The sequence below is a fragment of the Phodopus roborovskii genome, unplaced genomic scaffold (genome assembly GCF_943737965.1).
Source record: "Phodopus roborovskii unplaced genomic scaffold, PHOROB, whole genome shotgun sequence".
In the NCBI taxonomy this organism is placed as follows: Eukaryota; Metazoa; Chordata; class Mammalia; order Rodentia; family Cricetidae; genus Phodopus; species Phodopus roborovskii.
In genome coordinates this window covers 1,672,589-1,698,297 of record NW_026126693.1, presented here as the reverse complement: position 1 = coordinate 1,698,297, position 25,709 = coordinate 1,672,589, and the positions used below count along the sequence as shown (strand labels likewise).

The 25,709-nt window shown below is 35.8% G+C and overlaps 1 protein-coding gene across 1 annotated transcript in view; it reads right to left on the bottom strand.

Annotated features, from left to right (window-relative positions):
• The window catches only part of Magi2 (membrane associated guanylate kinase, WW and PDZ domain containing 2), a 1,383,694-nt gene that overhangs the window by 938,476 nt on the left and 419,509 nt on the right, over positions 1–25,709 (bottom strand). The window contains exon 2 of the mRNA XM_051174837.1: positions 8,184–8,300. Within this exon, the coding sequence (XP_051030794.1) occupies positions 8,184–8,300 (117 nt within the window). The remainder of the gene's footprint in view (positions 1–8,183; positions 8,301–25,709) is intronic.

Sequence of the window (25,709 nt, the reverse complement as noted above, 5' to 3'; positions counted from 1 at the left end):
GAACTACACTTAATTTAAACCTCATTTTTTTCCCAAATTTTCCCTGAAGTATCTGCTGCATTTTATATCTGCTTATTATCAAGGTTGTTCCATACTCAGAATAATTTAGTCAATTTGAGAAACTGATTTGAACAACAATAATGAAAGTCAGGAGAATCTGAAAACTACAGAATTTTAGATGAAACAGAAAGAAACATTTTATTTTATTCCAGTCCATCACCTGCTTCCTTCCAGCCACAAAGGTCCTGTGGGGAGCTCGTAGCAGAGTGCTGGTTCTGAGATGAGCTTTTTCCCCCATAGTTCCATAATGACAAAGAAACAAAGTCAAAAGGTAGTGCTCCTTGCTATCTATATACCTGCAGCAATGCTAAACAACAATGTCCACATAACTATTGACTGCTGCATTTGTTAGTAAAATAGCAGTAACTGTAATCAGTATTTCTTTCTTAATCACCTTTTTGTCTAAGTGTATTTGAATTAGATGCTGATGGCCCTGCTGTATTCCATAGTCGTCAAGTCTTATCTTCCTACAGGTTTCTGTTAGCTACTTACATAATTACCCCCTCACCAGGTTCTAAACACTAATACTGAAAACTTACATTGGTATGACTTAATAGTCTTAATTCTTTTAAATAAACAGTATGGAGGTATAAGTGAGCATGTTGCATTTATATTCTAGCACACAGGGCCATGAAACCAATACACTCAAGGAATATGTTCTCGGCTCCCACAAAAGGGGACTGCTTTTTATTGAAAGTGATAATTGGCTTTCTGGGAGAATATAAAATGAATTAAACATCCATATCCCCTTATTCTTAGATAAGTAGCTGGGAATATTTGAAGTTCAAGGTTGTATATTCCATTTACCTACTACATCAATGGCCTGTAAGGTATGAATTAATCTCTTTCTTATAATGAGTAAAGAGATAAAGGAAAACCACATGAAGAAGTCAGATACCAGTAAAAAAGAAAGAGAAATAAAGCACCAATGTAGTTAGGACAAAGGGAATGTTTTGTTGTTGAAATAATTAGTAAAATTTATTCTTAATGTCTATCACTATTCTTTTGTGCTAGATGTATTCCTTTATTCCAACACTGAATCCTTGTGGTGTCACTTGGATAAATCAATGTAATCACTTTTAACATTCTTTGACTTCATAATTCTGGTAAGAATCTGAATCTAATAATTACGTTAATGATTTAATGTAATTAAATGATGAATTCTTCATACATAGAACATGTCCCCAAAAGAAACCAATTCATTACAATCTGACCAAGAAGACATATTTGTTTTGTTTAATGACTTGGAGAAAATAATTGTGGGATTGTTGTGTAACTTATTTTCCCCCTATTAAAATATTAAATAGCCCCCTGTGGTAGGAGGAACAAGAGTCCTAAGACTAGCAAACCAAGAGCAACTTATAAGGCTCAGAAAGTAACTGAAGCATATAAGATCCATAACTCCTCTGGCAGAAATTATATATGCGGTGACAATTACTGAATTACTTGGAAGGAGAGACTATGCACTTGGTCTACCTATAAGGATTCACCTCATTGAGTCCTCATCATGTTAGTTTATTTTCAGTGATATAGCTGCCTTTGAGTCATCCAGGATCCTTTATGTAACCCCAATATAGTCACTGTACATATAATATGACCATGTCTTTATATTATCCAAAAAAATAATGATTAAACTTAATCCACTTTTCTGTAAAATTGTAATATATTTAAATGAATATAACAGGAAGGGTCCCATGTCAGTGAGAAAATGAATGGGAGACTTGCAACATGCTCAGAACCATTTGAATTTCTCTTGTATCATTGAGATTGCCAGGGCAGAATACACATTTCTCAAAAAAAAACTACTTGCATTTGTGTAGATTTTTGTATGTTTGCTTTACTCTTTTGTTCATTATTACATCAAAATAAATACACAGAGACTTATTCTTACTTATGAATGCCTGACCTTAGATTGGTTTGTTTCTAGCCAGCATTTCTAAATTAAATTACCAGTTTCTCTTTAACTACATTTCACCTCTGTGCTTTTTAGCATATGTATGTATGTATGTATGTAAGTATGTCATTTCTTCTTACTCCATGGCTGAACATATGGCTGGGGGACTGGCCCCTGATGTTCTCCTTCCTTTTTTTCTCACTTCTCCCATGCTCTCCCCCCCCAAACTTAAAATTCTTCTCTTTTTTATTGTCTGTACCTGGCAGCACCCACCATTTCCCTTTCCTACCTAGCTAATAGCCATTCAGCTCTTTATTAGACCATCAGGCATTTTAGTCAGGCAAAATAACACAGCTTCATGGAGTTAAACACACACAACTTTAAAAAAGGAACACTTTGCAGCATTAAACAAATATTACATAACATAAACTAATATTCCATAACATATGTGTTTATACTTTTCCTTCTCTCTTGGCCCCAGAAGCTAATGGGCATATTTACTCAGTAATAATGTTAATTTTTAATATTTAGAGTAAAATATAATTAGTCTATTTTTTAAAATCAAATTCATTTTCAAAGAACAAAAATCTGACAAGTTAATCTAAAATAATTGTGAAGGAATATGATTCACACTCTTAAAAGCAGATTCAAATCAGAGCACATAAGTTGATGAGTTTATTTCAGACAATAAGAATGATGTTGGAACAGTTGTATAATGAATATTACTTGAAATATTAAAATTCAATGGGATTAGTGTTTTTCACCCCTATGCTTGTTTGTCTAGCAATTGCTCAACTTACCACAATGGTCAGGCCTAACAAACTGAAAGATATGGTGAAGCTTTAGTCATATTCTTGATCATTTTCAATTAAATGAAACTCTTTTCATTGGAAACTGACATTCTTGTCATTTTTGTGATCTGATTTGTAGGTTGCTATCACTCTTTCATCTTACTTCATCTAGAAAAATGCATTTTTATAGTTAAGACTATGTGTAATTGAAAATATTTATCCATATCCACAGAAAGTAATATCTTCTTTAGTACCAAATATTTTTAAATTTGTAAATGTAATATCTAAAAGAATGAAAATAAAAGTGTAAATAACTGGCTTTAGGAAACAAATAATTTTGCTAAATTCTGTACAGCAGAGTTATGATTCTGTTCACAATTTCTGTGCCTCATGACTAGCCACCCTCATCCTGACAATCCTTCCCAACTACTGTTTTATATGAGCTCACAGTCAGTAAAAGGGATGTTGCCTCTGTGTATAACTGTAATTTTGGTGATTGGTGACTACTCTTAACAGATCATTTTTCGTTAATTTTATACAGCCCATATCTGCACCATGAAAGGCAATTTGTCATAAACATCAAAATGTATCCCTGGAAATTCCTCTTAGCATGGCTTAGCTTTATAAGCTTAAGCCACTTAAATATATGAAAACATTATTGTGATTTATGCTTCAGTAATATATTTCACAAAAGTATTTTCTTTCATACTTTAAGTGTGTATATACATATAATCATTTTGGGTTTATGTAATTGTTTGTACTTTAGCTTTATTGATTTGTCTTTTACCTAGTATATATTAATATTTTACTTTTTAAATATATTTAAAGTATATCCCATTTAAAGCATCTCAAAAAAATGACAGTGTTATCTTTAGAGAGAAGTGCAGCTATAAATATCTCCCAGTTAATTTTGTAGCTTTAAAAATTGGTCAGTAAAGCCATTCTCTACATCATGTGTTATGATAAGGACTTTTCCATATTTGAAAAATTTCTACACTCAAGCTTCTATCAAAGTGTGTTTGTATCTAATGAATGTCAAAGAGGGGAAGAACAGAACTGTTATTTGTAAATTGAAGTGATCTTTTTCAGTTAGTTAAGAGGCATAGAGAGATTAACTGTTCTCAGTCTCAAGTTAAATAAGTTCATTATTATGTTCAATAGTATATTAAAACCAAAGTAAACTCTATTTTCTCCAAACATTAGGAAATGAATCCAATGTTTTGAGTATTTATTTCACCAACTTCCATAGAGATTGTGAATCTATACTATCCCACTTTTAACATGCTTGGATGCCTCTCTGTACCTTGTAAATAAATGTTGTTAAGTTAGAACGTCTCAAACTTGAAAGGCAACATAAACAGGGTAACTTAAATTCCATGTTGTAGTTGTTCTAAATGCTCACATCCTTTAACTATGTGCATTTTTTTCTGGTTATTCCAACAACTGATCTGTCTCATCTTTTTTTCTCATTTCTACTTTGGTTCAATCAAATAGAATCTCAATAGAGACATTTAATCCTGGAAAGAGTGTTTCTAGTCTCCATTTAAAAAGCAATTAACTTTCACATTTAGTAGCCAGTCCCCTAAACACTTACATTACCCTCTATTAGTTGTATCACTAGCAACAAGAAGCACTTAAAGAAGGCCTTCAGAGTGAACCTGTTTTATGCTCTACACAAAATACAGAATAAGTTCATGAAGACCTTTCCTTTGTGTTTGGATTGGAAAGAATAGTGAATTGATGAAACCAAAGATGATGTATGCAATTGTTTGTGCTCCAACATATGGTATATAGTAGAATCATGCTTCCACAACAAGAGATATAACTTCTTAAATTGTTTTAAAACAAATTCTGAGATAAGGTTCTGAGAAAACTAAATCAAAAAGCTAAATACTACCAACCCTTACTATGCAAACCAATTCATGGGATTTTATATTATTTTCAGGTAAAGTTCACTGGAGACCTAGATTTACCATTAAATTTCCCCTGATTACCTCAGAATGTGGCCATAACTCAACACAGGCCTCCTTAGGAGGTATATAAAGAGGTCAATACTTACAATTGGCTTTGACTAAGGGTGTGCATGTGAGTGAGATGGGGAATGAATGTGTGGACCTATAACTCTAGGGCTCTTACATGACTGCTGAGTACTAAGGAAATTGAAATCTAAGATCTGGTTCTCCTTTTCTTATAGGTGAATTCCTTGGGAGCAATTCTTAGAGGAACTTTAGTTACTGAAATAGATCTAGTTTTGTGTAGAAAATACTAGCCCAGCCCACATGATCCAAAATTGATTATACTTTTGTCTCTATGTACTTTTCAAGAACCTATCTCTAATGATACTGCTTGATTAAACAAAAGATGGCAATATTCACATTGATGTATGTATCTATAGGAACAATTATATGATTATTAGCAGATTGTTTTCCTCTCATTATGGTTTGTTCATTTAAATAATGAGAGCACATTGACAATGCTAGGATTTTTCACAGTACTGCCACATTTTATTGCATACTCTCTGAGAATGTCTGAATACATCATTAAAAGATATAGTGAATAAGGAGACAGACTATTCAGGGCTGGGTCCTCAGTGTGTAAACAGTTTTTAATAGTATAAAACAGAATCATCTTTATATCAGAAGTTTTTTCACTATTATGCCAAATTATAAACACTGTTCAAGAATGATGTTATAGAAGTTGGCTTTTAGGAGTGGTCACTACAAAATCAAAGAGCAAGTGTTTCCTGATAATATCCAGATCCCCTGAGTTTCTAATTATCTACTTTATAGGTGTTACTTAAGAATTTCTAATTGAATTCATGACCTTGAAACATAATCACATCTTGAATCTCTCTAGGTTTACTAATAAATCCTGCATTTTCCCCTTATATTTATTTTTCCTTTGTAGTCTTTCCTTGGTACTCTAAAGAAAGATGATTTAAAAAGTTAATTATTAGCTAATGCAATCCCCCCATTATAGTCATATTTAATTAAGATTTTCTTTCCACGGTTGCTCAAATTGTTAGTTGGTGACAGTCTTGTAGGTATCTAGACCTTTCTTTAGGTTCAGTTTTCTCTTCAAACCAATAATGGCTCCCTCTTTTATGTTTGTTCTCTCTCTCTCTCTCTCTCTCTCTCTCTCTCTCTCTCTCTCTCTCTCTCTCTCTCTCTCTCTCACTTTTTCTTCTGTCTTCTATACCTACCCTGACTCAATCTTCCTAGTCACAGTGTTTTCTTCTCCTCCCCTTCTCTTTCTCCTACTTCTCCCTCCATTCAATGCCCACCCCACTTCCCATGTGCTCTGGGGGACTTGTCCCTTCCCCCTTCTGTGAGGGACTTTATATGAATCTCTTAGAATATACCTTGTATCCTATTTCCTCTGGTGGTGTTAATTACAGGCTGGTGATCCTTTGCTGTAGGTCTAAAATCCATATATAAACAAGTACATACCATGTTCCTATTTTTTATGACTGGGTTACATCATTCAGGATGGTTTATTCTAGTGTCATCCACTTGCCTGCGAATTTCAAGAAAACACCCATAACTAAACACCAAGTCAAACTATAATCCAGATGCAGAGGGAGAGGACAAGAGCAGGTTGCAGAAACACAGAGACAGCTGACCTGAACAAGAAGAAGCTAATGGACCCCCAGACTGATAGCTGGGAATCCATCATGGGACTGACTCAGACTCCCCTGAATATGGGTCTCAGCTAGAAGAACTGAACAATCTAAAGGACCACAGACAGTGGAATCAGGATGTATTCCTGATGCACAAAATGACCTTGCAGACATATCCCCCATGGAAGGATACTGCCTTAATCTAGAGACAGAAGAGAAGTCCTTGTCCCTACTTCAAATGACTTGACAGATTTACATGACCCTACCTGGATGGCATTGCCCTACATGTGGAATTGGGGTGGGGGGGATGGGAGGGGAGGGTTATCAGGGTGCATGTGAGAGGGCAGAGAGGCTAAGAAGGAGGGAGTGAGGGAGGAAGAGGGAACTAGGATTGACATGTAAAATAAAAAATAAATAAAAATAAAAGGTAATACTTATCACTAAAAAAGACAAAAATATTTTCTTATGTGTGCTGCTGTCTTAGCAAAGACTCTTTATTTAGTATTTCAGGTCTCCTTTCTTTCATGCCACAAAAAAATGAACTCACCTAGATGCACTGACAGCATCCATTACTTTATGAACAGGTCAGTCACTTTAATCCATCTTCTGCCCATCACTTGAATGTCAAACTCACGTGTCTGAGAATGTACTTTACTCAGCATGAAGTTTCATAGCAAGAGCTCAATGTCTACTCACTCACAAACATGCACTGAATAGGAATTATTTTGACCAAGGTAACAACTATTAATTGTTCTTACTTAGTAATGGATGACAAATATACTGTCACATTGCTTTGATGACTATTCAGTACTAACTGGTAATGACAAGTTCCCACCCATCCCCAGTGATAAAGAACCCCAGGTGGTTTCCAGTCAATCTTCACATAATTGTGTGTTTTTAATATGTTAATATAAGCTTTCATTTGTATCACTTTTGAAATGTTGGTGATTCAACTGTACATATTATTTTGTATTACTTGTTTGATTCATTCTAATCAAATTTTTCTTGTAATGTTAAGGCACAAGAGCACATATTTTTGAGATTATTAATGCTTAGGCTATAACTAAACAAAGAAACAAACAATACACACAACAACAGACCAGGATTTCTAGAGAATATGGATGGTTTCGGGCAGTTAAAATATCTCACTTGAAGAAAGTGGATTTTGATATTTTTACAGGGTCTAGGATTTGAGTCATAATTCCTTTGTCCTAACATCAATAGGATATTGTCAAAAAAGCAGGAACAGGGACTCAGACGTTGTTTTGCAAATTACATCAGTTTACCATGTCTTCTCTTTTAAGGGAATTGCTAGTGACTGTATATAAAAGTCTAAGTGGATATATTTCAACACTACTTCCCAGAGAGTAATGGCAAATGCCACATTTGTGTTTCATAGTATGATTTTTTTTTAAATTCTTGTGGGTCTCACTATTGCAAAATCAACCAGAGATTCTGTTAATAATGACTTCAACCAAGGAATTTGTAGCTTCTTGTCCCCCGGGGTGGAGTTCTGCCTCAGTCATGATTCAAGAATTAGTGAAGATTTGGTCTAGTATCACTATTATCAATACTAATATGAGAAGTGTATCTAAGATATATTTTAAAGCTTAAAAAATCATAAGTCTGTGTGTAACATTATCATATACCACAAAAATCATAGTTATAAGCTTTTGTACATGTAGTTCCATATCTAGTATTATTCCAAATTCAACTGTTCATAAAATATCCATGTGACAGAAATTTTCTTTTAAAGAAGCATGTAGCTAAATATTTCTCTGATTATCACAGAAAGAAGAGTGCTGGCCATGGTACTCACATGGCACCGTGCGGAGGTAGAGATTGTCACGGATGATTTGCTGAAGTTCGTGGTCCACAGAACCCTTCTGAAATCGTAAGTTGAGGTAGTGACGAAGATCCTTATCAACAATTCCCCCTAAAATAATAAAGTTTCTTTGTAAAAGATTTGGAAATTGTAATAATGACACATTTTGATTCTATTACAAATACATTCATAACATTTAAAAAAATAATTAATTTCAAGTCATTTTTTGATATGTAAGGCATTTATTACTATGATAACAAATTAGTCTGTATTCTATGCTTATACTTAGTAATTTGTATGTATCTTTATTTTATATTTAAGGTGTTCTGGTGGTAAAAGTACCAATAGCCATCTTGGATAGACCGCAGCTAAAACAGCCATGGCTTTCATTTTAGCAATGTTGTTGTTTAGCAGATAAAAGATTCATGGCCACAAAAAGATAAAGATTTACAGTAAAGACAGATTCACATTAAGAAAAACTGCTAAAGGTTTACAGTGTGTTTTAAAATATGCATAGGCTTGATAGAGAAAAAGAATAAAATGGTTTTAAAAAGACAGAGAGTAGCTGGGTGTGGTGGCACAGGCCTTTAATTCCAGCACTTGGGAGACAGAGGCAAGCAGAGCTCTGTGATTTCAAAGGAAACCTGGTATTCTAGGACAGATAAAAGTTACAAAGAGAAATCCTGTCTCAAAAAATGAAAAAATAGAAGTAGAAGAAATAGAGTAATAAAAAAGCCACGTAAAGATGGAAAGCACAGAGAAACTGTGGATACTATACGCTATTCTGTTGTCTTTAAATTGTTTGACTGCTGAGGAAATAACAACAACTGTTAAAAGAAATACTACTGGATTAATTCAATTTATATATTTTAAAAATGCTTTGACTTTAAAATTTAAGTCTAAGGGCAGGTTACTGTGGAAAGGATTTCTATTTTTTGTTTATGCTGGTGGGGCATTACTTACTACTGAACTTTCATTTGATTATCCATAATGTCTCTCATTGCAGGGATAAAGGAATATGTTTTTCCACTGCATTTTTCCTCAAATACTAGTAATCACCATTCTGATCCTATTTCTATGAACTTGATTGCTTCAGATGTCACACATGAGGGGGTTCATATAATATTTACCCTTTGTTACTGGCTTATTTACTTAGCCTAATATCTTCTGAGTTTGAAAAGGTTACTATGGAAATAAAGTGACATAAAGAGTTAAAAGAAAAATGGCTACATAAATATTGATGATTTTCTTCCCTCCATGAAATAAATCTAAGTGATTTATCTGCTATGTAACATATATGCAGTAGTTTTAGCTGGAAATAAAGTTTGAGCAGCTCTTCTTTTTTGCCAACAAATAATTTATATATGTTTGCTATTATAATATAAAGAAAAACAGGGCTATTGTTTTAAAAAGCCAATGATGCAATTCTATTTAATATTAAGTTTAAATGAATAATAAATTTATTAAACTATGAATATTCATCTTAAGATTGTGTCAAGGTCCAAATCAGAAAGAATTAATTAGAAAGTAAAGTACTTGGGGTTCTCAATATAGTCAGAGGCTGAGCGAAGTTACTGCTCTCACAAAGGACCGAGGTTTGGTTCTCAGCACTCATATTGTGCCCTTATGTGGCTCATGCAAACTCATGCAGTCTCTCTCTCTCACACACACACACACAAAATATTAAAAAATTTAAATGCCTACAAATGTAAACAAGAATACCATAATCTTATGTGGGATTCCTTCTGTATGCTGCAAATGTGTGTTCTTTTTTATTTGTTGATGAATAAAGCTGCTTTGACCTATGACAGGGCAGACTATAGCTAAGCAGGGAAGCCAAACAGAGAGAAAGAAGGTGAAGTCAGTCACCAGCCAGAAGCAGAAGAGAAAAGATGAGAATGCTGTACTGAGAAAATGAACCAAGCCATGTGGCTAAACATAGATAAGAATTATGGGTTAATTTAAATGTAAGAGGTATTTGGTTCTAAGACTGAACTACCAGCCAAGCTCATATTAGTAATGTTAAGTCTTCATTGTGTTTATTTGGAAGTTGCTGGTGGGACAGAAACTTCCAGTTATATCTGGCACCCGATGCAGGATATATATATCTACATAAAGCCCAAGAAAGCATTTCTAAAAAGGTTCTAATTATACAGAAACAAAACTGCACTGGGATTCCTAGTCTCACAGTCACATGCCAATAACAGTGTAGAGATCCATCTCCCAACATCTGCCTGCAAGATGGAGCCAGCCACCAGCTGCCATAAGTTGGTATAGATTTGGTTTATTGATACAAATTTAGGTAAATTTTACATACTCTGTATATATTTCTGCTCTTGTTTAATGTATTTATACAGTTCATTTAGTTTATACAGTTTATACAGTTCATTTAGAAACATAGAGTTCATTAAGAAAAAGAAATTAATAGTCATCTATAATAGTCAAACTTATCATCATAGGCTTCTTAGATATGCATAGATATATTTCAGATGGATAGGTAATCTTCAAACACTTCGAAGACCTACAGAGTATAGCATTTAAAATATTTTAAAACTTAGACTTTCTTAAGAATGAGACACATTTGCTCCTGGCAGCAACAATTACTTCAAGATGATGTTGGACACTGAAGAAGCTCTCTATAGAATTTGCTTTCAATGTGGCAAGGCTACCCAGTTGGGCAAGAAACTGATCTTGTCTGGACTACTTAACTGTATGCTGTATAAACTGGACATGCAGGACCCATATGAAAATAACTGCTGAACTTGTCAAAATAAGATGGGCCAGACATTCATGGTTCCTGCTTAATGGAAGAGTCTGCCAGACAGTCTGAAGGACACAGAAAAAAATGACTGACAAACTGCCAATACAGCTGAACAGTTTCAAACTTCCTGCTTAATTAAGAAGTCTACCAGACACGATAGTTTTATAGGCTGAAAATGTATGCCTCAAAATTACAGAATAGCTTTTAGTAACTGTGCAGTCGGCAAAGATGTTCCTGTCATTTCTAGATTTTAGAATTTCCTTACATTAGCTTCCTATTTACTTAGGTAATATTATATCCTTCTAGGTTCCTATATAGAGTTGAAAACTAGATAGATATAATTATAGTTTTCCTTAGTTATAAAAAAGATAAATTAGATATATAATGTTAGACTCACAAAGATGGAATATATGATAAAATATTTTCTTTAATTTTTCAAAGACAGAATAAATATTATCACTATAATTTTTTGCTTGACTCCTTTTCTGCTATATGGGATTTTACAATGTTAAAGTTAAAATCTTGATTGCCAGGCCTCTGCCTTTGGGGAATCTGGGACCAGACCAGGTCGAATCCCCCCAAACCTTTCCCTGGGAACTCCCTGGGTTGTCCCAGAAGCCTGCATTCCACTGTGTCCTATCCCCAGCATGAGTGCTCCTGGTACTGTGATGCACAACACCCCCTCAAACCAGAACCTGCCCTCCCCTCACTCTGTGCCCTACCCAGTCAACTGCCCCACTGCTCTAGTTGAGCACTGGACCAGAGGGCAGGTTCAGTGGTTTCACCCCCTGCGGGAAGCTTCCTGGATTAGCTCTGGGCACACTGGACTCACATGTCCATGCAGGACCACCCTAAGCCCCCTCCTGCCTGATTTTTGACACCCAACCTCAGACCTCAACCAGAGCACGTTCATTGAGCCTATCAATGCAGCACTACCCTGAATCCCCACCTGCCTGATCTTTGACCCCCCATCACCAGTCCCTGCCTGAGGAGAGACTCCTAGAGAGTTTGCACCACCCAGAGCTACATAGAATTCCTGACCCACCTAAGCCCACTGGGGAATAGCATAGAGAGAGAGAGAGAGAGAGAGAGAGAGAGAGAGAGAGAGAGAGAGAGAGACCTCACCTGCACCCACTGGAAGAAGAAAGGGGAAGACAGTAATACAAGAATATAACTAACAATAGAAAGATAAGCATGACACCACCAGAATCTAGGGACTCTACACCAACTAGAGCTGAACACCCCAAAGCAGATGAAGCAGAAGAGAACAACTTTAAAAATATCATCATAAAAATGATAGAGGCCCTCAAAGATGATATGAGAAAATCACTGGAATCAACATATAGAATAAAAAAAATAATAAAATTAAAAAAAAGAAATGGAAGAAAAAACAAACAAAAAAAATGGAAGGAATAGAAGAAAAGACCACACAAAAATTCAAGGAATGAACAAATCTCTTAAAGAAAGTAAAGAAAACCAAGAAAAAACAAACAGTTGAAAGAAACAACTCAAACAGTTCAAGACTTGAAAACTGAAATAGAGACAATAAAGAAAACACAAACTGAAGGAATGCTTTAAATAGAAAAACTGGGCAAACTATCAGCAATTACCGATGCAAGCAAAAACAACAGAATACAAGAGATGGAAGAAAGACTCCCAGGCACTGAAGATAAACTAGAGGTAGATTTATTGACCAAAGATAATCTTAAATACAACAACTTCTTAACACAAAACATCCAGGTAATGTGGCACACTTTGGAAAGGCCAAATCTAAAATTAACAAGCATAGAGGAAGGCGAAGAAGCCCAGCTCAAAGGTGCAGAAAACATAATCAAGAAAATCACTGAAGAAATCTTTCCCAATCTGAGGAAGGACATGCCCATGAAAGTACAATAAGCATACCAAACACCAAATAGACTGGACCAAATAAAAAAGATCCCTCGACATATAATAATCAAAACACCTAACATACAAAATAAAGAAAGAGTATTAAGAACAGCGAAGGGAAAAGGCCAGGAAACATATAAATGCAGATCTATCAAAATTACACCTGAATTCTCCAAGGAAACCCTCAAGGCCAGAAGGTCCTGGATATATGTTCTGCAAGTACTAAGAGTTCGTGGATGCCAGCTCAGGCTACTATACCCAGCAAAGCTCTCACGATAGATGGAGAAAGCAAGAATTTTAATGACAGATTTTCACAATATGTATCTACAAATCCAGCCCAAGGAAATTAGCAATGCTCACAAGAATAAGCAAGAGATAATCCCACTTCACCAGAACCCAAGAGTAAAGCAGGGTTAATATATTCACAATACCACTGCCAATAACAAATCTAAAATAAACAAGCATCAACAATCAATGGTCCTTACTCTCCCTCAACATTAATGGTCTTAACTCGCCTATAAAAAAACACACAGGCTAACAGAATGTATATGAAGACAGAATCCATCCTTCAGCTGCATAAAAGAAACACATCTAAGCTTCAGAGACAGACATTAACTCAGGGTAAAGGGTTGGGAAAAGATCTTCCAATCAAATGGACCCAAGAACTAAGCAGGAGTAGCTATCTTAATATTAGCTTCAAACCAAACCAATCAAAAGTTAGACTTCAAACCAAAATCAATCAAAAGAGATCAAGAAAATCACCTTATATTCATAAAAGGAGAGATCCATCAGAACAATGTTTCAAATCTGAACATCTATGCCCCAAATACAAAGGCACCCACATTCATAAAAGAAATGCTACTAAAACTCAAAGCTCACATAAAACCTTACACACTCCAGACAGATAGCTGGGAATCCAGCATGGGACTGACTCAGACCCCCTGAATATTGGTCTCAGCTAGAAGGACTGAGCAGTCTAAGGTACCTGAGACAGTACAACCAGGATGTATCCATGGTGCACAAAAGGACCTTGTAAACACATCCCCCATGGAGGGATACTGCCTTAACCTAGGAGAGAAGTCCTAGTCCCTACTGCAAATGACCTGACAGACCTACATGACCCCACCTGGATGGCATTGCCCTACATGTAGAATTGGGGTGGGGGGATGGGAGGGGAGGGTGGACAGGATGCACGTGAGGGGGCAAAGAGGGTAAAAGGGAGGGAGATGTAAAATAATAAATTAACAAAACACACACACACACACTCACTCACAGTGGAAGACTTCAACATCCAACTCTCAACACTAGACAGGACCACCAGAAAGAAATTTAACAAAAGAAATAAGGGAAGTCATGTCTCCATTGGGTTTAACAGCCATCTATAGAACATTCCATCCAAACACAAAACAATATACATCCTTCTCTGCTCCACATGGAACTATCTCTAAAACCAACCACTTACTAGGCAACATAACAAACAACAACAGATCCAAAAAAAAAAAAAAATGGAATAGTCCCCTGTATCTAATCAGACTACCATGCCTTAAAGTTGGAATTCAACAACAACACAAATCACAGAAAACCTACAATCTCATGAAAACTGATCAATGCGCAATTGTACCATAACTAGGTCAAAGAAGACATAAAGAAAGAAATGAAGGACCTCTTAGAATTCAAAGAGAATGAGGACACAGCATACATGAATTTATGGGACACCTTGAAATCAGTGCTACAAGGAAAGTTCATTGCACTAAGTGCCCATATGAAGAAAACAGAGGATAGTCACATTAGAGAATTAATAGCACAACTGAAAGCCTTAGAACAAAAAGAATCAAACTCACCCTGGAGTAGTCACTAGGAAATAATCAATTTGAGGGATGAAATCAATAAAGTAAAAACCAGGAAAACAATAAAAAAATCAATGCAACAAAGAATTTGTTTTTTTGAGAAAATCAACAAGATAGACAAACCTATATCCAAACTAACCAAAAAGCAGAGATATAACATGCAAATTATCAAAATCAGAAATTAAAAGGGGGACATAACACCTAACAATGGACAGTGAGGAAATACAGACAATTTTCAGGCTATAGTTTGAAAACATGGACTCCATAAAATTCAAACATTCAAAGGAAATGGAAAAAATTCTGGATAAATATCACTTACTAAAATTTAATACAGAACAGACAAGCAACATAAATAGACCTATAACCCCTAATGAAAAAGAAGCTGTCATCAAAAGCCTCCCAACCAAAAAAAGCCCAGGGCCAGATGGCTTCTGTGCATAGTTCTACCAGAAATTCAAGGCAGAGCTAATACTAATACTCCGCAAAGTGTCCTACACAATAGAAGCAGAAGGTTCATTACCAAAACTTTTTACAAGGCCACAATTACCTTGGTACACAAAGACACTACTAAGAAAGAAAACTACAATCAATATCCCTCATGAATGTTGATGCAACAATGCTCAATACTGGCCAATTGAATTCATGAACAAATCTGAATTCATGAACAAATCCAGCATTACCAAGTTGCAGGAATCGTTCAACATACAAAAATCTATCAATGTGATCCACCATATAAACAAACTGAAAAAGAAAAACCACATGATCATCTCACTAGATGCTGAAAAATCCTTTAAGAAAATTCAACATCCTTTCATGATAAAGATCTTGGAGAGATCAGGGACAACTGAAACATACCTAAACATAATAAAAGCAGTATAGAGTAAACCAATGGCCAACATCAAATTGAATGGAGAGAAGCTAAATCTGATTCCTCTAAAATCAGGAACAAGACATGGCTGCCCTCTCTCTCCATTTCTCTTCAATATTTTACTTGAGGTTCTAGCTAAAGCAATAAGACAACAAAGGAGATCAAGAAAATAAAAATAGGAAAGGAAGAAATCAAACTGTCACTATTTGCAGATGATATGATAGTTTACATAAGTGACCCAAAAAACTCTACTAGGGAACTCCTACAGCTGATATACACCTTCAGCAAACTAGCAGGATACAAGATAAACGCAAAAAAATCAGCAATATTATATACTGACAGCAATGGGACTGAGAAAGAAATCAGAGAAACATCGCTCTATATTATAGCCAAAAACAACATAAACTCTCTTGGGGTAATGCTTAACAAATAAGTGAAAGACCTATATAGCAAGAACTTTGTGTCTTTGAAGAAAGAAATTAAAGAAGATACCAGAAAATGGAAAGATCTCCAATGCACTTGGATATTTAGGTTTAACATAGTAAAAAATGGCAATCTTGCCAAAAAAAATCTACAGATCAATGCAATCCCCTTTAAAATCCCAGCACAAATCTACACCGACCTTGAAAGGATAATAATCAACTTTATATGGAAAACAAAAACCCAGGATAGCCACAACAACCCTGTACAATAAAGGAACTTCAGGAGGCATCACCACCCCAGACTTTAAGCTGCACTATAGAGATATAGTACTAAAAACAGCCTGGTATTGGCAGAAAAAGAGACAGGTAGACCAATAGAATCAAATTGAAATTCCTGATATTAACTCACACACCTATGAACACCTGATTTTTTGACAAAACAACTAAAAGTACACAATGACAAGAGGAAGGCATCTTCAAGAAATGGTGCTGACATAACTGGATGATGGTGTGTAGAAGACTGCATATAGACCCAATCTATCGCCATGCACAAAACTCAAGTCCAACTGGATCAAAGACCTGAACATAAATCCAGCCACCCTGAACCTCTTAGAAGAGAAAGTAGGAGGTACCCTTGAACAAATTGGTATAGAAGACTGCTTCTTGTACATAACTCCAATAGCACAGACACTGAGATCGACAATTAATAAATGGAACCTCCTCAAATTTAGAAGCTTCTATAAAACAAGTGTTGACAAGACAAAATGGCAGCCCACAGACTGGGAAAAGATCTTCACCAACCCTACATCTGACAGAGGACTGATCTGTTAAATATACAAAAAAAAAAAAAAAAAAAAAAAAAAAAAACTCAAGAAACTTGTCACAAAAACACCAAATAACACTATTTTAAAAAATGGGGTACAGAACTAAATAGAGAACTCTCAATAGAGGAAATCAAAAAGGCTGAAAGACACTTAAGAACGTGCTCAACATCCTTAGCTATCAGGGAATTGCAAATCAAAATAACTCTGAGATACTATCTTACTCCTACCAGAATGGCTAAAATTAGAAACACCAATGACAACTTATGCTGGAGAAGATGTGAAGAAAGGGGAACACTCCTCCACTGCTGGTGGGAGTGCAAACTTGTACAGACATTTTGGAGACCAGAATGGTGATTTCTCATGAAAATTGCAATCAGTCTACCACATGACCCGGCAATCCCACTCCAAGGCAAATACCCAAATGATCCACATCCATGTAATAAAGACATCTGTTCAGCTATGTTCATAGCAGCATTCTTTGTAATAGCTAGAACCTGGAAGCAACCTAGATGCACCACAACTGAAGAATGGATAAAGAAAATGTGGCACATTTACACAATAAAATACTACTCTGAAAAAAAAAAAGGAAATTGAAATGTGCAAGAAAATGGATGGAACTTGAAGAAACCATCTTGAATGAGGTAATCCAGTCACAAAAGGAGAAACATGGTATGTACTCATTCATATGTGGATTTTAGACATAGAGCAAAGGATCACCAGCCTATAATTCACATTACCCGAGAAACTAGCATACAAGGAGGAACCTAAGTGATTCATACAAGGTCTCTTTACAGAAGTGGAGAGGAACAAGATCTCCTGAGCATATTGGCAATGGGGATGTAGTGAGTGGTGAGTGAGCTAGGAAAAAGAGAAAGGGAGGAGAGGAAAGCATGTGGGATTTGAAGATTGAGTCATGAGGAATAGTTGAGAAGAAAGAGAGAGAGAGAAACCATTAAAGAGGGAACCATAATAGGTTTGAAGGAAAACTGACTCTAGAGAAATGTCCAGGTACCTACAAGTCTGACTCCAGCTAACAATTTAGCAACAGTGGAAAGGCTTCCATAAATGCCCTTTCCTGATACTGAGATTGATGACTAACTTATCCACCATCATAGAGCTCTCATCTAGTAGCTGATGGAAACAGAAGCAGACACTCACTACTAAGCACTGATCCAAATGGAATCCAGATGCAGAGAGGGAGGACAAGAGGCTACAGAAACCCACAGAGATAGCTGACCTGGACATGGAGGACTCAGACCCCTTGAACATGGGATTCAGTTAGAAGGCCTGGGCATTCTATGGAACCTCTGACAGAGGAACCAGGATATATCCCTGGTGCACAAAAGGACTTTGTTTGCACGTTCCCTTAACCTAGAGCCTGGAGGGAGGGCCTAGTCCCTATTCCAAATGACTTGACATATTAGATGACCTATCCTGGAACGCATCATCCTACATGTGGAGTGGGGGAGGGAGGATGGTAAGGGTGGAAACAAGAGAGGTAGAGAAAGGAAACTGGGTTCAATATGTAAAATAGGAAGAATAAATAAATAAAATAAATAAAAATAAAGTTAAAATCTTCCTTTATAGTTAGTCAGAAAAGGCAAAATGGTGTGGACTGTCCTTCTGTATGCTGTGAATATGTTTTGCTTTCATTGTTTGATTAGTGAAGCTGCTTTGGCCGATGGCAGTGCAGAATACGGCTGGCTAGGCAGGAAATCCACACTGAATACAGAGAGTAAGAAAGAAAAGTCAGGAGTCATCAGCCAGGAGCAGAGGAAGCAAGATGAGAATGCTGTTCAGAGAATAGGAACCAAGCCATATGGTTGAACATAGGTAAGAATTATGGCTTAATTAAGTGTAAGAGCCAGTTGATAACAAGCCTGAGCTACTGGTTGATCATATACAATGTTAAGTCTCAGGGTGTTTGTTTGGAAGTTGCTGGTGGTACAGAAGCTTGCAGTTATAATAAACTATCTTTTCAAGAAATAATATTAAGGTAAGTGAAGTCTTACTCTGTTCAGGGTTGGCAACTTGACTACATCCACAAGTTACTAAAACCTAAGTAACTGGCTATACCTGTGAGGGTGATTTTCTGAGTTATTTCTATTGACTTGGGAGGACCTGCCCTGAATCTAGGTCTTTTTAAAGTTTGAATGTTCACCTAAGTTGGGCTGTACCTTCTGGTGGCAACACATAGAAAGGTCCTGGAAAAAGGAAGTTCTTACTTGCTTCAATGTTATTAGAGGCTTCTTGGTGATTACCAGGTATAAAGAACACTAACTGACATAGCCAGTTCTGTAGACTTAATAACTGTGGTATATATGGATTATCAGTTGGGAGACAGCCATTGTTGGACTAGCTCTACCACAGCTTATAAGTCAGTATAATAAATCCTCATTTACATATACATGTATATATATATGCTATGTAATATACATTATACAACATATAATATATTATGTGTATAAATATATTTGTATAAATAAGTACAATCTACACCACACACACACACACACACACACACACACACACACACACACACACACACAGATATATACATTTTGTTAGTTTGTTCTTCTAAAGAGCCCTGACTAATGCATGTAGAAACAAAACAAAACAATATAGTTAATGGGAAGGTAATAAGAAACTATTGTGAACCACAAACAAAATCTTTTCCAATGCGTTGGAGCCTCATATTTCATATTTCTGTACAATAGCTTTGTCACATGAAATAGCATGATGTAGACGCACAGATATGCAACACAAATACATTCCCAACAAACTTTTTAACCTGTTTATTTACATGCACTGTAAAATTTCTGAAGTTTTCAAAATATGTCACTTAAGTTGTCTACTTGTCTGTCAGAATATTCACAGTAACATGCATGAAAATTCATTTTATTTCATTCAACTATCAAATTAGTACTCTCAAATAATGTTTCTTATGCACTTGAAGTTATTGCCTCTTAATCTATTTTTTCTAGCCAATGTGATAATGAAAAATAAAGGAAACTTGTTTATTGGGTGCACAGAAATATTTCATTCAGAATGCCAGAATATAAATTTTTCTAAATTCGAAATCATTCTCTCAACCAAAACAGAGCCATCAAGTAACAAACCAACACAGACCTACTATTGCCATTTTTATCCTGGTTTGGTTTCTGTTCTGAGATAAACATGACCATAAGCAACCTGGGGAGGAAAGGTGATACACACACTTTTTCCAGCCCACACTGTCCTTTTATAGGGGACCTATGGGTGGGCTCTCAAAGTGGAGACTGATGCAAAGTCCATTGGATAGTAATTACTGCATTCTTTCTCCACTTTGCTTAGCAATGACTCTTATGCAGCCCAGGCCCATCTAACTAGGGAGTCAATGCTTACATCAGGCTGGGTCTTCGGGCATCAATTACTAACAAAGAAAATGGCCTACAAACACAGTCACAGGCACTCTGATAAAGGTGATTCTTTAGTTGAGACTCCTTTCCCCTAAATTTACCAACACAATCTTCAAATATCCTGTTTCTATGTGTCTTAAACTCATTCCCAGCCTGGAAGTGGTAATTTTGGAATTGTAGAATGCTTTTTTCCTGCCTTGTGCCTATTACGTCCTATCAGTAGAACATGTTTTACCTTTGATAACTCATCATAGCTACCAAACAAGCATTGTGTCTGTCAGTATCTTTAGCCATTGTTAAGACTGAGTCTTACTCTGTAGGTCTTTACTCAGCTGAAGCCTCTCTCCATCTTTCTGTCTCTTGTGGGACATGATAAGTGATAAAATGTTCTTGGAAGTTCAAGAAAATGACAGCTATAGAATATCAGCTGTAGTTTGCTCATAAGTGTAAGGCAGAATCATTCCCCTAAAGTAATGTGAGTAAAGTCACATTTTCTACTCTAGTATCATATTGCACCTGTAAAAATATTACCATTTCTTCTACCACAAGTAATAGCAATTGTCATCTTTAAAATTTGTATCCCTTAGAAAATAATTACTAAATGTTTATCAACTCATTTTAATGGTTAGTTCTATTTTCCCTTCAAGGAAGAACTTGAAGAAGCTTTTAAGAATAAGTGTGAAATTTCCTTCACTAATTAAATGATTTGATACAAATTACTGTATTACAGATGATCCTATTTGTTTTGGAAGTATTTTTCTTTTTCTATGTTTTCTCTGTCCTTGATTATCATTTATGATTTACTAGTCCATCTTTTAGTTAAAAAAATTTTTTTTTCAGTGAGTGTATTGTCACAAACTCAGGTAGTTTATCTATCCAATTTTCTTTTTTTCTATTAATTCTTGGGAACATAATTTTGATTCAATTTTGGATCTAAGCAAGCTCAGGCACAGGACATGGATCCCAGATCGAAAAGAGCCATTCTGTCCAGATCCTCCCTCCTAACTGTCCTTGTAGCTTTCAGAAGTTAGTTCTGATTATTAATATCATACAAATGAGAAAATTACTTATTCTTTAAAGTTCACATTTCTGAAATACAATAGCTGTGCTCAGAGCAGGAAGTGACAAACACAAGCAAGAAACTCACACGGTAATGCTAGAATAAGAGTTAGAAACAGCTGGATCTCTGGACCTTTCTTTGTGTTCAATTTTATCGTAAAACCAATACTGGCTCCCTCTTTTATGTTCTCTCTCTCTCTCTCTCTGTCTCTCTCTCTCTCTCTGTCTCCGTCTCTGTCTCTCTCTTTCTTTCCTGTCTTCTATTTCTAACCGGGCTCAATCTTCCTGGTCGCACGTGTTTTACTTTCCTCCCCCTCGTTTTCTCCTACTTCTCTCAATATTAGCCGCCCCCCTCCACTTCCCCTGTGCTCTGGTGGACTTGTCCCTTCCCAGTTCTGTGAGGGACTTTATATGAATCTCTTAGAATACACCTTGTATCCTAGTTCCTCTGGTGGTGTGAATTATAGGCTGGTGATCCTTTGCTCTATGTCTAAAATCCATATATGAGTGAGTACATACTGTGTTCCTCTTTTTGTGACTGGGTTACCTCATTCAGGATGGATTCTTCAAGTGCAATCCACTTGTGTGCAAATTTCAAGATACCATTATTTTTTTCTGCAGGGTAGTAATCCATTGTGTAGATGTGCCACATCTTCATTAACCATTCTTCAACTGAGGGGCATCTAGGTTGCTTCCAGGTTCTTGCTATGACAAATAGTGCTGCTATGAACATAGTTGAACAGATGTCTTTGTTGCATATATGTGGATCATTTGGCTACATGCCTAAGAGAGAGATTGCCAGGTCCTGTGGTAAACTAATTCCTATTTTCCTGTGGAACAGCCATACTGATCTCCAAAATGGCTGTATGAGTTTGCACTCCCACCAGCAGTGGAGGAGTGTTCCCATTTTTCCACATACTTCAAAATATTAAAATTTTTTAAAATTTGAAAAGATTTGACTACAAATTCCTAAACTTTGATATGTAGTGTTTATTTTTACCTATTTCTTTAATTGATTATATGATGGATTTAAGGTTAGGAAGTTGATTATTTTGATAGCTTTATTAGGCAGCTGAAAGTATTATGATAAACTATACAAACAAGGATTTTTTGTTATGCGAGAGAAGGTAAATATTTTCGAGCTAATGGTGTATATAGGGGTATATATTCTTTTATGATTAACACAGTTGTATATGTATATACATATATATATTATTCTCACTTGATAAATACATTTACAAATACATGATCTATGTATATAGAATATATATACAGCTATGTAGCAATATTGTTGATTGATTGGAGTTTTCAAAAGAGAAGAATGAAGTGAGAGGCAATGAATGATGCTTAGCTGATAAGTAGAACCTAAGTCTCAAGGGGACCTCATTTATATTTTTTAAGTTTTCATTTTTACACCATCAGTCCATACAAGTTAGAAATTTAAAGCAAGCTAACACATAAAAAGCTTACAGTGTTTAAGCAATGTTTCTTTTTATCAGAATAAATAATTTGTCATAATGATCATTTGGGTTTCTTTATTTGTAGATCATGTGTTCTATTGATTGTTGGTGATTCCCAGTCTTTAGGAACAGGATGCTTATGCTAAGCAGAGCACTGCCAACTTTACCACCTCCTGCTTGCTTTAGCATTCAGTAGCTCTTAATATTTCAAGAAACTACAATACTTATTTAACAACACTCTTTTCACATAAAATGTTAAAAACTAAATACCAACAAAGTTTAGTGAATGAGAGGGATGGGTCACATCTGAGACATGTGTAGAGTATGTTCCACACTTGTGACCTCTGTAAAGATTCAACCTTTTAGTTTAAAGCAGAGTAAAGTTCATTCTCAATGGTGTCTCAAGCAATATTTTAAACTTAACATCAGAGTGTAACTTAAGAAGAATGCTAAGGAAAGAACACAATTGAAATTCCTTCTATTGCAAATGAGGAAAGTGATGTTCACAGGGATGTTTGGTAGTATGTTTGGGCCAAGTAAGGCAGAGAATGAGTGAATAAAAGAAGTAAAACTTAAGAACTATCTGGGGAGACAATTCAAAATATTAATCATTTTGAACTTTGTGCCTAACAAGCACATTTCTGTATCCCTGGTAGAGAATGACTGCTTAGTCCCTTTTATTATTTTAACAAACAGACTAAGGAAGGAAAGCAGGATGATGCTTGGAGGCAGTGGATAAATATTTGATGAATTCCTTAGGAAAATATGTCAGTTCAATTTCTATAACTAAAACCAAAGTTTGAGATGGAAATGCACAATAAATACAGTGTTCATAGCAAGGCACTGATGGCTAGTATCAAGAGACCTTCATTGTTGCACTGACCATTGACTCATTTTATCTCTCCTTGAATAAAAGCTACTTTTGGGATGGACATGTGCCTTATGAATAAATATATCAGTGTAAATCAAGATCAGTTCATTCATCAAGATGGTAGTGTTGGATATGGGAGAAATAGGAGTTGATAACCAGAATGCCACAGTGTGGCTTGTTCTGTTTCTCTTCATCCTTTGCTTCAGGATAAGTGGGGATGCCACTTTTTGCCCCAGTTTTATTTTTTAATTCCTATTCTACAGAATGCTGAAATGGGCACTTTTACTTGTATTTTAATCTCTGTGCCTATTATTGTACTTTAGTTTGTCTAAGGTTAAAAAACAGGTCCCAGTGACTCAATTTCTTTGTTTTTCCATCTTGAGTGTCTTCAACTTTTATGTCTTGTGTTGGCATGGACTCTGAGCCAGACTCTCATTTCTTCACTCAGTCAAAATTTCTGTTTTAGAGTGAAGCTTTAGTAGGTCAAGCAAAGTTCAAACACATGCATTCATTATGACTAGATAGACAGCTATTTAAGGAGTAGTAAGGAAACCTAACACAGTAGAAGTATCCTAAAATATGTATTATATGAAGGTTATCTAAATGAAATTGCCAAATAATGGGAGGAGACAGAGTCCAACTGGCTATCTCTTGTCACCAAAGGAAGTGTCCAGTAACAGGATTGGATTGCATTTAATTGATCTGTTGGGCAAGGGGATCTGAGGATATTGACAAGATTATAGGTTGCTCTTTACAAACTGATACATCTCTATTGTTAAATACAATACCTACATAATTCATTGAACATGGAGGAGTTGACCTGGTACCTACATAAACCTTTGACCTCTATATTGCAGTGTCATTGGTACAGGAAAGTACTCTGCTGACAAAAGAGGAACATAAACACCATGTCAGCCATAAAACCTTTGATCTAAGATGTTTTCTTGCCTGAAAGATACGCTAGGGCAATGGTGGTACAAAGCTTGTGGGAGGTAACCAAACAGTGACTGATTTGATTTAAGGCCTCCATGAGGTAGAAGCCAACAGTGCTTTAAGTGGCCAAGAACCTGAGACTAGATAGCTTAAGGATCTAGGGCAAATCTAAATAGTAGTTGTTGAAAGAAAAGTAGCAATAAACTGACCCCTAATGTCATTCTGCTACACTCATAGATCAGTGTCTTGCTCAGCCATCACTAGAGGGGCTTTCTCCTACAGCAGATGAGAATAAATATAGAGACCCACACTCAGACATTACACAGAGAGACCTTGGGACACATAGCTTTAAATGGAATGATTTCCTCAAATCCATCCCCTCAGAGCTCAGGGAACTCTTTGGAAGAAGGAGACAGAAAGAGTGTAAGAGTCAGAGAGGATGGAGGAAACAAAGAAAACAACATCTATAAATCAACATAATCAAAGTTCTTAGGAATTCAGAGACTGAGGAGCATGCACAGGTCTGCAGTTTGTTCTCTGCCTATAATTAAGGCTTCCTTCTAGTTTGGTGTTTTTACAGGATTGATAAGTGAGTGTGTAAATGAATGTGTCTCTTATTATAGTGCATTTTCTTGGGGTTTTTTCCTTTGTGTTTATTTGCTTCATCCAATTTCAGTATGCCAGTTTTTGTTTTATCTTATTTTATTATTCTCCCTTAAAGCCTGTTTTTTTTTTCTTTTTCTTATTAGAAAAATAAAGGGAGTAGATCTGGATGAAAGAGAATGTATGGAGGAACTTAGAGTAGAGAAGGAAAAACCACAATTGGGATATAGTAATTGAGAACAATATCATTTTCAACATGAAAAATTAATATTTAAAAAAAAAGGTGCTGTGAAAAGATTATCCACTATATTGCCTGGTTTGTATTTTTCTGGACAGAATTGTCAGATTTTTCTTTATTGTTTCCAGCTGATGAAATTTCTTTTCTCTTTGATAGTAACAATAAAATTACTATCTATATTGCAACTTGAGGTCTCCTTTCACTTGGCTTTCCTAGCTGTTGTACCAGAGACTTCTCTCTCTTTGGAGGTTTTATAGACCCAGCATCTCCCTTAAGCACTGTGCATTCTAAAAGCCACAAGCAGGTTGCCTTCATGGTCTTCCTTTAGCCAGGAACTCCAAAGACAGTG